Source organism: Atta colombica, unplaced genomic scaffold (genome assembly GCF_001594045.1).
Source record: "Atta colombica isolate Treedump-2 unplaced genomic scaffold, Acol1.0 scaffold88, whole genome shotgun sequence".
In the NCBI taxonomy this organism is placed as follows: Eukaryota; Metazoa; Arthropoda; class Insecta; order Hymenoptera; family Formicidae; genus Atta; species Atta colombica.
This window is the reverse complement of record NW_017259581.1, coordinates 322,596-338,646: the sequence shown is the minus strand read 5'-3', so window position 1 is coordinate 338,646 and position 16,051 is coordinate 322,596. Positions and strand designations below refer to the sequence as shown.

The 16,051-nt window shown below is 34.6% G+C and overlaps 1 protein-coding gene across 1 annotated transcript in view; it reads left to right on the top strand.

Annotated features, from left to right (window-relative positions):
• LOC108693112 overlaps positions 1–16,051 on the top strand; it is a 109,213-nt gene that overhangs the window by 21,642 nt on the left and 71,520 nt on the right. The window contains exon 2 of the mRNA XM_018201818.1: positions 10,245–10,433. Coding sequence (XP_018057307.1) covers positions 10,245–10,433 — 189 coding nt within the window. The remainder of the gene's footprint in view (positions 1–10,244; positions 10,434–16,051) is intronic.

Sequence of the window (16,051 nt, the reverse complement as noted above, 5' to 3'; positions counted from 1 at the left end):
GCGTTTGAATCCGTGATACATGAGATGAATGTTTATTCCGATCGCGGTTCTCACACGTGACGAGATGAAGCGCCCCTGACATACTGGCGCTTAAGAATTCTCTTATATGCCTGCTAAGTCGCGCTGTGTGATAGTAATTATAATGTTCCACGGCGAGGCGCGTCAACCTGTCTATTTTCCAGCGTCTTTTCCCGCGAGCGACTGCGTCTGAATGCGGATTCGCTTGGAGACTTTAGCGTAATTGCGCATCGAATCGACTTGCGTACGTGAGATAAAACAAGTCCACGTATGTCACGGAATTTATTGAGAATAATTCAAAGTAAACGCCAAGTAATAACATATTAATTTTACACTAAATGCCACGATGATGATTATCAAAATTCTATCGATTGTGTCTTATCTATTTATACATATAAAATTCAACTATACATGAGAGAATTTTTTCTTAGAATTTACCCTGAAAATATGACAGTCGTGGAACAATATTGTATTTCGAAGAATTTTAATGTAAATCTTTTTCATTCATTAATAAAATTATAAAAAGTATAAAATAAGTTTGATCAATTTGTGCACTGAAGTGCACACATAGTAAAAATCTTTAAAATATTGTAGATATTGTACCACACAACTACTATATTTTAAGAATAAATTTTAAAACAAAATTCTCTCCGTATAGCTGTATTGAACTCATAACTGGAATATATAAAATAATCCTGGGATATTTTCTTAATTTTTTAATAATGTAATGATTTGAAATAATTTTATGTTTGACAATCTTATTTTCCATGGCTTTGTTCTATTTATGTAGGTTAATTATCATATGTTTTATAATCATATGTCTATATAAGTTCAAGTATTGCAATTTTTTACACGGAGAAATCTATTTTACTCAAGTCTCTAAAATGTAGCTAAATACAGATTTGAAAATAATTTCATTGGATCATCGAAATAGTTACGTAGGAATCTCGAGTATGACGAGCAAAAAGTTTTGACATTCTAGTAACCAGCATTGAGCGTCCTACATAATTATTTTGATAGATAAAATTGTTTTCAGATTTGTATCTAATTAAACTTTTAGATACTTTAACAAAACTGCCCTTTTCGTGTACATAAAATTTAATTAAATATTGAAAATTTTTAAAGTTTTTCTTAAACTGAATCTCTAAAAAAAGAAGCAATAAACATTAGATAAAAAATCGAATATTCTTTTAAATAAATAAATGTTTTATAATAAACGATACAAATATAATTATTCAACAATTAATTAATAACAAAAGAGTAAGTAAACTCTAGTGAGTTTCAAGGACTACATGTTCTTTTAATGTATTCCTATTATAAATTAATTATGTACATAATCAATAAAGAATCAATGAAACGAGACAATATATTATTATTATATTAGAAATTGTATTCACTCGATAGATATAATTCAAGGTATACTTTTCTACATCTTTCAGGAAGATATGAATCTTCAGTATCTGTGCGACGTTTATATGATTAGCTTTCAAAAGTCAAAATTAAAGTGATGAATTATCAATTGAAATCGAAATTCAATTGCTTCTTTCTAGATGCAGCTGAAAGGCTGCTTTTGAAGAAACATGACGAAACGAAAATGATGATCAGATATATAATGTAAAATAAGCGTGACCTTCAAAAATTTAAATCTCAGAATACAGGAAAAAAAGACACGAGGAGGATAATAATGAAAGAAAGTGGAATAAGCGACAGACGTATAGAGCATCCCGATGTGAACAAGAAAGGACAAGAGCTGAGAGAGCGAAGCGGCTTTTTGTCGGGCGTAAATTGTCCTCAGACTTGGCGAGCGTAATGAAACGTGACGCGCGGAATTCCGCGACCGTCTTTGCCGTTGCTCCGCGATTTAATTCGTCGGCATGACGCGCCCGCGTTCTCTTTCTCTCCCACCTTCGTTCTCTCTTTCTCTCTCTATTTATCTCTGCCGGTGGCATGACGGAACGCGTTTTGTCGTCACGTTATGCCGCGCGCGCCACGCCGCGCCGATCGTTTTGTCGCTGGCAATTACGGGACACGAAGTGGGCGGCACATAGCGTGTCGCACGCGTGTCGGGGCTTTGATGCGCGGATCGCGCGATCCGCTGCGTCGCGCCGGTCTCGGCCCCCCCAGGCGGCCTGTGTCGTGCGGGTGTCGCCCGGCGAAGTCACGAGACTGTGACATGACACGCCGATGTCACACCGTCTGAACATGGGCCCCATCAGATTAGAGTAGTTAGCCGGCCGTTTAGCGTCGCGCGCTTTTTCCCGCCCCGCCGCGGGAACTGCGCGTTTAAGCGACAATCGCCGCTTTAATTAAATGAACGCACGTCGAGCCACACACGTATTACAAAGTTAAACTTGAGCTCGTTAAACGCGCGAGCATGACGTGTACGGTCTAATTATATACCGGACTTTTTTTTAGGAAAATGCTCGCTTTTTTGTCATTACGCGAACGTATGTAGAGAGTTAATTTCTTGGATACATGACATCCTAATGAATTTACTGCGTAAATGAAATGATATATAAAAAAAAAAACGATTTCGTTTTAAAATTTGAATATAATTATATAAAAACTCTTTTTTCGAAATTTAAAAGAAGGAAAAAAATCTGACCGATGGAAAATAAAGTGGAAAATAAAAAAATAATTATTGCAAGGTATTACCTGCAATCAAAAATTAAAGCATTATAGCTTATTGGTAGGGATAGATTAACCCTCAACTACAAGTCTGAATCCAAACTCAAGGCATTTTTGATCACTGGCTCTATAATTATCAGAAATCTTATTGGAAAATATTTTTTTTTTTAATGGAATGCCATGAAGAATGTATAGAATCGAAACATTAAAATATAAAAAGATTTTGGTAATAATTGAAAAAGTTGTGCCCAAAAATATTAAAGAATAATTGAAAATAAGTGAAAAAAATGCAAAAATTATATTTTTATGATAAAAAAAGGTATAGACAGTTTTGAAAAGAGAAAAACGTGAATTTTAAGAAAAAAAAAATACGTTATATTGATTCATTCCAAAAAGTATAATTATTTGTATGAGTGAATTGGGGGCATTTATATATATATGTATGCTCGGAAAAATAATATCGAAGATATGTTGGATTTTTTTCCTTAAAAATGCAACGAAAATATTTTATATTTTATATACATATAATAATTTTAACATTATTTACTCACGATCTATAACTCCAAACAAGAAAATAAAGTTATCATTCGCCAAGACGCTTCTTTAGCAAAAATACTTTTTCTAACATATTGAATATATGTTTTAAGAAAACAATACATGTACTTGAATATAGCATCAATAAACTTACTAAAAACGAATTTTCAATTTCGGCAAAAATTTACATTTGACAAGTCCAAATTACCCAAGTCACCCAAGTCAAATTTTTGTTGCTTCACAATTAGCATCAAAACAATAATGAAATAATTGCATCAAAGCGATCGACAGAGGAAAATTCCAAATTTTTTATCCTCCTCTTCCCAGTTCAACAATATTAACTGTACAAAAATAGCAGCCGACTAAAATTTTTATCTGAGTCCAAATGACCCACTCATGTAGTTGAGAGTTAAGACCATATTTAAAAGATCGAATCTCTTATAAAATTAAATATCCAATATACTTATTAATCTTAAATTGAATTTATAATTATCTATTATTATAATTAAAAATACAGAGTGATCATTATTGACCTCTTTTACTTTTTATATTAATATTCTTTGTGAAAAATAGGATTTCGAAATTTTTTGATTTTTTAATAATTATATCTCTTATATCTATATTGATAAATTTGATTTTCCTTACTTTCTTTGTTACAGCAATTTATTTGCTTAGTTCTTTTAGCGAATAAGGCCTGTTTTCACTCTAATGTAAGATTAAATTTTAAATTTCGTTGAACTTACTGCTTACCTTTTTTTAATTCTTAGAATTAGAAAAAGATAAAGAGTAAATTAAATTGAGATTAAAGTTAATTTTACACGCAAAGAATGAATTTGCTGAAATATCTAAGAATTTAACTAGTTACAGATTAACTATTATAGTTACAGAAAATAATTTTGTCGGAATATCAAAATAATTACATAAGAATCTCAAGTACGAAGAACAATGCTGTAAAAAGTTGACATTCTAGCAACCAGTCTAACGTAACGTCTTACATAATTATTTTAATGACTCGAAGTTATTTGTATCTAGCTAAATTTTTATCAGCAAAATCCTTTTCGTATATATATATATATATATTTCATACATATATATATTATAGTAAACCTAAAAGATTGATACTTCTAGTGCTAACAAGTCAATCCTATTAAATTAATTTTATTCATTTGCATTGCATGCATTTATTTATTTTTTTTAATCAAATGCGTGTATTTTATAATATTTATCTGTTATAAATTCTAAATATCTTTATATATAATCGCGAGACACCGGCGATATTATTGGTGCCTGAAGGAAATCGATCGCTCGTTCGCTTTCGGAGGCTCGTCTTGCGCACGCCGGAGGTCGAGGATGAACGTAAATACATACATAAATACATACGGCCGTCAGATTTGCATAGGTCGAACACGAGGTTGAACTCCCCGACGCTTTTACGGCACGGGTTATCCCGCGGCGCGCTCGCGGTAGCGTGTCGCCTATGAAATTGATACCCGTCATCGGATTGCGCTGACGTAAGTGTAATGTTCGGTGAAACGCGCGATTAGGCACCCTCCGCGGCGTGTCCGAAACGGAAGAATATTGTCGTAACGATAGAACAGCACGTCATTCGCCCACCGGGCCGTAACGGCCGATAACACCCTACGCCTGAGGGAGGAAAAGAGGGGGACTACCGTAATTTTCACTTATCCTCGGCGCAAACCATTTCAAAGTATCGAGTATAGCGCTGAGATTTCCTCTAGGCTGCCGCAGTTTACGCTACTCATTCGAGTAAACGTTGCTCGATATTGAGATATATTGTAGTCGTTGAAACAAGTGGAAGGATACTTTGCGGAAGTTACTCGTTTTCTTTATTAATGTATCTGTAGAATATATAAACCTCTTAAGAAGTGCCACCTTCGGAATGCATTACAAGATGTCTTACTTTTCAAAAAATCTCGAAATACATTTCATCTATTAAATTCTTATCGAAATAAACAAGCGATTAGAATCGTTGCTTCAGGGATTGTTAATTCTCATAATTTAAGCGTGGACATTCCATTAGCAATCACGTTCTTAGTCTACGAGAACCTCTACGAGGATTTCAGGAAAGCATAAATTCGTTATTTAGTCATTTGCGGTACAACGTCCTAATGGCGGCAATTACCTGCACGACCGTCGTCGTCGTTATTGTCCATCGGGGGGAGGTCGTGCGCGTGTATCCGTATATTATGCCACATGTAACGTAATATATGCGCAACATGCCTGTATATTACACGCGTTAAACGCATAGATACACGCAGTCGGTCGGCTTTCTTCCAGGCCGCTCGTTAATGAAGCGGTGCTCGGCTCGTATTCCTCTCGTCGGGCCATCCTCACTTCGTCATTACGCGAGACACAATCTCTGGGGTCTGGTTCTGGAATTTCGTACCACCGCCACTCGACGCAATACGAATAATGTCACTTTCTGTGTAACTGTGGAAAATCGCAAAGCGATTCTCTCGCGGCGTGTGGCTCGCGTGAAATTCTGATAAATTGCCGCGTAACACTTAATTCTCAATGCGCTTGACCCTATCTACGAATTTTTGTGTCACACGAAAATAACGATTTTACTGAAACATCTTAAAATTTAGCTAGATAGAGATCTGAAGATCTACTTTTGTTACATTATCGAAATAATTATGCAGGGCACTCGAATTGGTTACCGAAACTCTTTGCAGTATCTATCATTCATCATGTTTCAGCGTCATAATTATTTTGATGGTTCAATAAAATTATTTTCAGATCTATATCTAACAAAATCTTTAAATATTTCAACAAAATCATTCTTTCCCTGATAATTTCTAATTCAATTTCGCGCAATGTAAATGACATTCGAAGTAACTTGAAAATTTTTTGCAGGTGCCGTTTAAAATACGAATGCTAACATAGCTTGAATTAACATAATTTCATTGTGCTGCTAAATATTTTTTCTAAAAATCAATTGTTTATGAACAAAATGTGCCCAAGGAATCGTAATTTCTTGCAAAATGCGCGTCCCTTCCTTGATTTACGAGGAATTCCTTAGAACGCTTAGAAAGAGAGAGAGAGAGAGAGAGAGAGAGAGAGAGAGAGAGAGAGAGAGAGAATCGACTCGAATTACGCTTCTTGTCACGGATCGAACATGTGACATTTCGTGACTGCGGGTACTTTTTTGTTCGCCATACAAAACGTCTTCAGGATTCTGCGCAATTAAGCGGAATCCTTGGTCATATATGTACCTCATAAATGTTTTCATTGATAGTCTTAACTATTCGAAGTACTTTTTACAGAATATGTAATACCTTCATTATCCTACATTAAAAACATTCTCAAGCCAAAATAGAACAAAAATATATAATATCTTAATTTTCAACTAGACTACTTTTAGCTGTGTAAAAGCATGATTTTCCATTGTATTTTAAATTACGTAAAATTTATGAACAAAATATACGTGTATTTAATAGAATTCTCGAAAATCAAACAACAATAAAATATTAATAAACGAGCAATGAGAGCATTAATACAGCGCAGTATTTAGAGCGCAATACATATAATATATTCTAATAAAATAATTTTATTAATTAAGTATCTATACAAGCTTCTTGAACGTTTCGGTTTCTTTGAAATCATCACCAGCAATGCCGTATATAATTTACTATACAATGTCTTAGCAATATATAGTCCGCAGTTGGAAATAATTTCTATGTTAGACAGAGGATGAGCATATTTCTACTTCCTAGGTGAGAATTGCCGGAATATCTCTTCTGTTTAAGTGACTCTAACTTTCGCTTCCATAGATCACAATTCAAAGCGCCATACGTTATATTACAATAAGTAAAAATTTTAATTTTACATTAAATATAAAGATATTGTTACAGATATTATTCATGTGGAAGTCAGATACGTGATGGTTTGAAGGAAATCGAAACGAAATTCAAGAAATTTGTATAGATACTTAATGTAAAATTATTGAGAATGTATTATATATATTGCGCTCCAAATACCGCGCTGTATTAATGCTCTCATTGCTCGTTTATTAATATTTTATTGTTGTAAAATTTAAAGTATCTCTTAGAAAAAAATGTAATCTTATTTATTTATTTCGACCGTCGATGGCGAACTTGCATGACGACGAAATTGTTTTATCCGATATTCTCGTCTGAAAATGGAATATTCGAACGGATGTATATTATAGCGCATGGCCGGTCAGAACGATGATTCGCCAGCGTGGAATTTGGAGAATACCACGCCGCGTTTTTCGAGAGAACATCCCTCGTATAAAAATAGTCCGCCCGATATTACACGTGGCTTCCTCGCGCGAATACCGTTGTTGCTCTCATACTAGAGCGGAAAAAATGGCGATAATACTTCGCATCGTACGCTGAGATAGAATCTCTCTCTAATGTCTAGAGCCACTATCAATCGCAGCTTCTAAAAATTTGCAGTTTATCTTCATTTTCTAGAGAAAAATCTTCAAGTATTTGTAAAATGTTAATTTTTTATATTAAATATATTAAATGTATTTAAGAGGCTAAATTAAATTTTATTAACTTTTAATAAAAATATCTCCAAAAAACAATATTATTTTAATACCTTTTTATATTTAAATATATAATAATGATAATATATGATTAAAAAATATCGAGGCGAAGAGATCGTAGCTGTCACAAATGTCGAATTATAATTTATGTTTTAAGTTTGAAGTTTGAATGTTCCAGTTTAGAGAGAGTTAAAATGTCGAGTCCATCGATGTTGAACTATTTCCGCGGCGTGCGAACTATCGTTACGGTAAACAGAAAATATCACTAGCGTCAAAACGGCGCGAAGTAGCGCGTTAACTCACGGGCTTTAGGAGTTTGTTATTTCGGTTTTGGCGTTAACTCCCGCGAGCCAACGACAAGAGACATTCGCCAGACCACCCTGAAATCGTTTTTCTCCTCTCTCTCTCTTGTGTCCCTTCCACCGGTTACTGACTTTCTACATTGCGTCGTGACCAATAGTGCCTGATGGTGCTAAGCCTTCAGGCACGAAAATAACTAAAACGCATGGTGTATTACAGCAACAGCGTGATGTAAGATTTTCCACGGTATATATATTCCACGGGAACAGAAAAGACTGCATTGGCACGCGCTGTCGAATAATTCGATCTCGATGCACTGAAAAATTGGAGTAAAAATTTTTTTTTAATGGAATAGTAGTCTTATATTTTACAGATGACTTATTTTCGTGATAGTCCTGACAAAGAAACGTGAGAAAAAAATAAATCGAAAATACGCGACAGAGCAGCGCTATGACGAACTCTAAGTCTGGTAGCAGAATTGTTTTTATGAAGCTTATGGGACGGATCGAATCGCGCACGCGGCCGCGATTAATCGGATGGAATTCGTGTCGCAGCCTCACCGTAGCACCGTCGAGGACGATCAAAAAGTCCTTACCGCGTATCACGGTGAACGGGATGCGCAGAGCGAGCACCCAACGAGAGAAGTTCCTTTTCTCTTCCCGAGCATCTTCCCTCTTAGCGGGCCGGTTCTTCTACAAGAAACACTTTCAATGGACCACACGCGCGACGACCTCGCGCTCGACGAGTGCGCTTCTTACAGAGTCAGGGGCTTATGTCATCTATCTTAGGGAGCTGCACTCATATTCAGCCGCGGCGACACTCCAATGCACCGCTCACAGTGGGACCTTTATCCACCGAAACAGCAGAGAGGCTTTTAGGTTCCGTGCGCATCACGATGTAATGAGCGATGAAATGGATGAGCTCGTTTATTAACCCCTTCTATTGTGCTCTACTCTCAGTTTAAATGTTTATAGCAATCGGGATTATCTTTCATTTGTTATAATTATAAATTTTTAGAAAGAGGTTATTTTAGTCACGAAGTAGTTTTTGAACTTAAAATAACAGTGAAGAGTAATTTTTTATATATATAAATAGATTCTTTTTGCTAATCGTTACTTTGAACATTTCCGAATTATAATGTTTATCACTATATATGTCTGTCATGTAAAAAATAAACTTTGTCTACATGAAACATATTATTAATTATCTAACGTATATTTCAGATTTTAAATTGCTGGTAAATAAGATTTAATATCTTGATGTAATCTACGGAGTTTACATATTTATTTTTTAAGTTGACGCATATAAACTAATATATAATATAAATAATTAGGTATTACGAATTAAATATCAAGTAAAGAAATTAAAAATATCACGTTTATTGCTTGAGAAACAAGTTAATAGACATGTACATGAGAGTTTAAACAAAATAATTAATGAATTCGTAGCAATGACAACAATGTTATTACAAATTTTACTTTAAAATAATATGATCGGTGACTTTAAGTATTGACTACAAAGTTCAATGTTTATAACTTGTTCTTTATTACTTGCGAATATATAATTTTTAAGGAAATATTTATTAGCGTAACGAATTTTGTGTTGAAATAAATACAGGTGATTTTTGTTTCGATTTGTACAATTAGCTGGTTTTATTGTCAACGAGACGATTCCGATAAAATCGCTGTACCGTTTCATCACATCGTTATTTCTTCCGCGTCAAGGATACAGTTGCCATATATCGGAAGTAATAAGCGACAAAAAGAAAGAGAAATACTAGCTATAAATTAATCTTTAAGTACCACGTGAAAAGAAATTTATATTGATGGTTATCGCTTTTAGGAACTCATTTTGAACAATAAGATGCATTTAAAAATTGCGTATAAATGTATACTATAAAAAGAATGTATATAAAAGTGATTTATTCTTAATAATTAATTTATATATTTTTTTAATTAATAGATATTTTATTATGTATTAATCCTGTCTAATCAAGACATTATCATAAAGTTATAAATCATGAAAGATAAAATGTTTACTCAAAATTATTATTTGTTCCTGATTTATTATATAAAATATATTGAGTAAATTCAGCCAAGAATCTGTAATCAAGCAGAAAAACAATTGACATATTTATGGGACATGCGTAACTTGTTATCAATAAACTGATGGAATATGCAGGAAAAGCGAGTGTCTTGAATAATATCGACTTTGTTTTTCATTACAGTGGCCTACGTGGTTTTTCCGCCCAGATCTTCCACTTGGCACGCCGCTACCGACGAGTCACGTTCCAAATTCGAGTAACGTTCCTACTTCGTCGCCTCTGCCATCTCGGACGCATCTGGACGTTCCGAAAGGACCGGAGCCTCCTTCCAACAGCAACAAAGTCCATGGACAGACGCCAACGATATGCACAGTGAGTGACACGTTTGATTATTTGCGATTTGATTCTGCTAACTAGACCGGAATAATTATGCGACTGTGTCTTGTCAGTATAGAAATCTTACAAGTGACCGAATCCAAAATATTGAAAACTTGTGGCAAGTCAAACAAGTCAAAAATATTGTGTATGTTTATGGCTAAAAATTTTGGAAACGTATATTTAATTAATTTGATAGAATCTGAAAAACTGTAAGTTAATAGTAATAAATAATTAAAAAGTAAATAAAAACGATAATAGCTATATAAAAATTTAAAAATCTTGAAGGGAGAAAAATATGATATAGATATCGAAAAAGATATTTTGCCCTTCTTTAAAAAATTATATTTATAACAACGATGTCTCAATATTTGATCAGTACTAATTACTAATAATTATTTTAAAATCTGATCGATTATTAAATCACTCAATAATAGTTAAATGCCGATAATATGCACGGTAAGCGATACTCATTCGCTCGTTGGCGATTTTAATTAATGCACAATATCGTTAGTGGCGTCGATTATTCTCGACTATAATTGTTATTAATTTATTTGACCGCAACTTTATGCCATTACAAACGCACGAGTGCGTAAAATTGTAATGCAATTCCCCAGTCAGTGTCATGTTATTTAAAATAAGTGATTAAATCAATTCGATTTTTTTGTACATCTTACGATCGCATAACAATGACTTATGTGAGGCGAAGTTTTGCTATCCGACAAAAACGCCAGTTAACTTGTTCTCTTGAGCTGGTAATAACGCATAATGAGCAATAATTTTGTATAAAATTATGGATATATTTGTATCACGCGTGTGAACGGTGACGAGTAAGTTTTATAGCCTTCAGACGAGGTCGATTGTCATTTGTATACATTCAATCCGATCGCGTTTGATCACCGGTCACGGAGCGAAATAATTTTCATCGTGAACGATGCGAACCTAGTACTTTGTCGCGATAGCGTGCTGACAAGTGACACCGACAACTGAAATACACGCTTAGCACGAAACGATATTCTCTTGCTTGCAAGCTGTGATTTTGTCTTTTACGTCATAATTATAATGATAGTGACGTTCGCTTTGTTGACATCGAGCGACCCTAATACTTTTTTGCTTTTACAATCGCAATGGTTTTTTTTTCGCCGCAGCATCAATATCATAAGAAGAATGATAAATATACATTTCTCGTTTTTTTAAACGCCTGTTTATTGCAAGTGGTGCAAGTGGTAAATTAAAGGAATATTGACAAAATACTCGAACATAAGACAAGTTAAAATATTGTAGATATCATCTTTCTAGGTATCACAACTTATACTTGGAAAAAAATCTGATTGCATTAATTAGAATTTTGATTGATATAATTCCATTTTCAGAGATCTTCAAAACTAATAACTGTGTCACATTTCTCAAAAAATGTTAAATTTTTTAATTTACGGTTGTTTCGACTTCTAAATCTTGAGAAACAGATAAAAAAGATATAGGTCTAATATTTTTTTATAAAGTTTTGCTCTACAATATAAATTGAAAAAGAATTTGATGATAATTATTAGATATTAAGTGAAATAATTTCAATCAAGTGTTCAGTCAATATAAAAATAATTTTACTTTTTAATGTTTAGTAAGTATTACCACAAACATACAATAATATATCAATTGTATAATATAACAATTGCTGAATATTTAGAAAATAAAAATTATTTTTGGTTAAATTAATCGAAGATTTGATTAAAATTATTTTACTTAACATTTGATAGCTATATTAGCAAATTTTTTTTTCAGTATCTCTACAGTTCGTCAAAAGGGACAATTCCAACAATTTCTTTACACAGTAAAAAAATTTGTGTATTTGTGTTGGAAACAATCCATTCACGTTTGTGTTAATAGTTTGTGTTGAATTTTTTAACATATTCAAGTATTAATTTAATATAATGTAATTATATTATTTAAAGATTTTTTGTGAAATTGATATGATTGATTCAATATTTTTTAGTGTCGAAACACAATTTATGAGTAAGTGAACAAGTAACATAAAAATAATGTTTTAAAACGTAAATTCTAAGAAAAAAATGAAATAAAATCCGTGTTAATTTAACATATCATAAATATTAATTTTTTGACAAAAAAAATATGCTTTCACGGTTTGTTTACAAATTGTGTCGATGTTAACTTTCTTTGCATTTATTCTCTTACATAATATTTGTATTACCTTCTAACATACTCATCTGTGTAAAATTAACTCAAAAATTTGAGTGGATCGGGACATGCGATTTATGTTAAATTCAATACAATTTTTCCAACTGTGTGTCAATGTATTGTCTTTATTATCTTACTTTATTTTCAATGGTACGATTGACACCAAACTATCCTATCGACGCGACCTTCCATCCTCGCGTTATTCAGTCGCCGGAACTCATTCCGAGCTGGGAGGCGCACAAGCTTAACGATCGGCGACACGGCATAGACGTGCCGGTCGTATAAGTTACGGGACCGACGTGGAACACGATCGATATTCAATTTACAGTTTTGTCACAACGGTATTGCGTGAGTTTCGTGGAAAAGTGGTGCCACGTTGACGTTATTACACCGTGGGAGTCATTGCGGCAATGCCGCTATTGGCGTGGACTGAAACCCTGAAAACCGCGTGGGCGACGAGCGCCTCGTTAGAGCGCTGTCGTGGCGCTCGTTAGCGTGGACTATGCGTCTCGTCGACCGTTACAGAGTCATTTAAACGCAATATTTAATAAAGGCACGCGTGCGAGACTCGCGAACAGTGTACCCTCCATAACTGCGCCGGGGGAGCCTGGGTCGGCTTCCTTCTCTCCTCTTCCTCCTTTTCCTCCTCTGCTATGATTGTTATCCACCCGTCGCGTAAATCGCGACGCCCGGATATTAATTATCGCGCGAGATCGCGAGTAGTCGCGCCGAATGATCGATCTGGTCGCCGCGATTAAAGACGGCACTTGAGTGGGCGGAGGAGGCAATTTATATCAGCCCACGGGCGTGTATAAGTCACGATGTGTTTTGGACGCATGTACCGTATCGAAAATAATTTTGTCTGGGATTAATTAACCTTTGAAACGTGCAAAGCGATTGCAATATGTTTAACGATGCTGCCTTAGATACAAATGACTGGCAAAAAATGTTATCAAACTACTCGCAGATCAAATTTGGATTTAAATTTATTTTTAAAAAATTCTACTTCATTAAGAAAAATGTTTCGATTGTACCAACAAGAAGTACAAAGAAAACGAATTTTAATCATATAAATTAGAATTCTGGTTATCTCAATTATATAGAGTTTCATGATTTTAACTACAAATGTTTAATTTGTGCCTATCTGATTCGATCTATCAAAATTCCAATTAATAAAATAAGACTTTTTCCAGAGATAAAAACTTAGTAACAATTTAACGCGAATATTTTCTCGAAGATCAACTTTGCAATATGCAATTTTGAATTTTTCAAAATTCATTTTCAAAAGTTTCCATAAAGTACGTTCCGAGTTTAAGACAGGCAGCGAATACATACAATATGCAATTTTGGATTTCTTAAAATTTTTGAAAGTTTCCATAAAATATGCCGAGTTTAAGACTGACAGCGAATACATGCCGAGCTCGTGAAAGATCGAGCAGTGTCATTTTCGGAGTTTATTTCTCCTCGTTCGTAAGTTTACGACGCGTGGAAACAGCGATCGCTCGGGCCTATTTTTATTTCTCTCATGAGTTATCCGCAGCCACTGCTGCCCTATTTATTCTCATTGTAGTCGCTCGTTGGCAGAGAGCTCGTAAGGCAGCATGGTATTATCTGCGAACGTTACTATGTATTTTCCACGTGCTCCATATCGACGCGCACGGTCGCGCTAATAAATGTGCGTTTGTAAAAAAAAATTGTTCCGTTCCGAGAAACAGTTATTGCAAATTGCGACCGTGCGGAGGTACCTCTACCTATATATCTACCGCGCGGTTACGCGATCCTCGATATTCTATCCGGATCGTTAACGGCGATAACGCGCAGTGATTTTATTTCGGAGGATCAAGAGAGATATTCTCTTCTCTCTCTTCTCTCTCTCTCTCTCTCTCTCTCTCTCTCTCTCTCTCTCTCTCTCTCTCTTTGCGCACACGGCTGCTCGCCGAAATTCGAAGCACGCGGCGAGCCTTAACCCTCGACTACCATTTCGATTCGGATAACATAACTGCTACGGTAAAGGAATCCAGTTCCGATCTCTAATAGAAATGGCGCAGTATTTCATGCGTATGGCAAGTATTGTTGCTCCGAACTCTTTATTTTTCCATTATTTAATAAATGGGCGAAGTTGACAGACTCGTTCCCGAGGTATAGATCCTTATTGCGTTAATCGCGGAAGAGAGAATTCACTCTTCTTATTTTTATCATGGGCGGTGCAGTATAGTACTCGCCTTTCTGGATACAAGAGTTTGCGAATTATTCTTTATTACGCGTGCTCGCATTTCAGTTAAATCGAGCGTCTAAATGCAGCCGGTATATATAAAAGATATCATGCGCTTCGGAAACATTTTATCTACGCGCACGGCCGAAAGTAGAATAAAAATGTATCTTATCTGTTAGAGGGTAACGAATTTATCGCAGCAGAGTTATACGGGCGCAGTTTCGAACGCGATATTTTTAGCGAGATATCGATGCAGTTAAATCGCGAGAATGGAGCTACCACTCACTACTCCTTCCATACGTTGCGAGACTCTCGTAGCCAACAAATGTTTTAAAGTATTAGAATTTTTACGGTTATGGATTTCGTATTAAAATTGTATTAATCTCTTAAGTCATAATAATATAAAAACTACAAAGTTAATTAAAACATATAGATTAATTATTGAATATTGATATATACATTATTAGTGCGATAATGTACTTACTATTATTATAATTAATGCACTTTATTTAACTGAGATGATATCAATAATTGATATATGAAATTTTTTATACATATATATTGTTGACAGTATTATATAAAGATTTTTTTCTCTTCAACAATCGATTACTTATTGTACAAATAAATTAACTATTAAGTAAATAGCGAAAATAAACACTTAAGTATTGACGTGTGAAAAACCGATTTATTATTAATATTAAGTAATTATAAAGTTTTTTTTAAATAAAATCTCTATAATTGATCAATGTTGGAACTGTCTTAAGAAGCACTTTTTATGCGAAATTGCTTACTCATTGGCAACAATTAGTCGTGTAGTAAATAACACAGATCGAACAACTGTTGACCGATCGCAACGAGAAACCAGCTTGAAATTAACGATTGAGTAACGATACCTAATCACGATTGACGTGAAAATTTCAAAGTAAGATGTATGAAGTGCAAAGTAGGTTTTGCAAGTTCACTTGTCATACCGCATGTGTGTTTTATGTATATGGTATATACCGGTTGTTAAACTGGGACGACCGCGGGGCAAAATCTAATTGCACGGCTGCTTAATTAGATCGTTGGCACTCGCGCGGTTTCGTCGTGCCCTTCATGCCAAACTCGGTCGGTCCTTAAGATATGGATCGGCCTTAATTCACCGCGTCCACGGAATTAATCTCGCTCGCGAGTGCCGCGGCGCGCTCTAAAATTAGCGCGAACATCAATT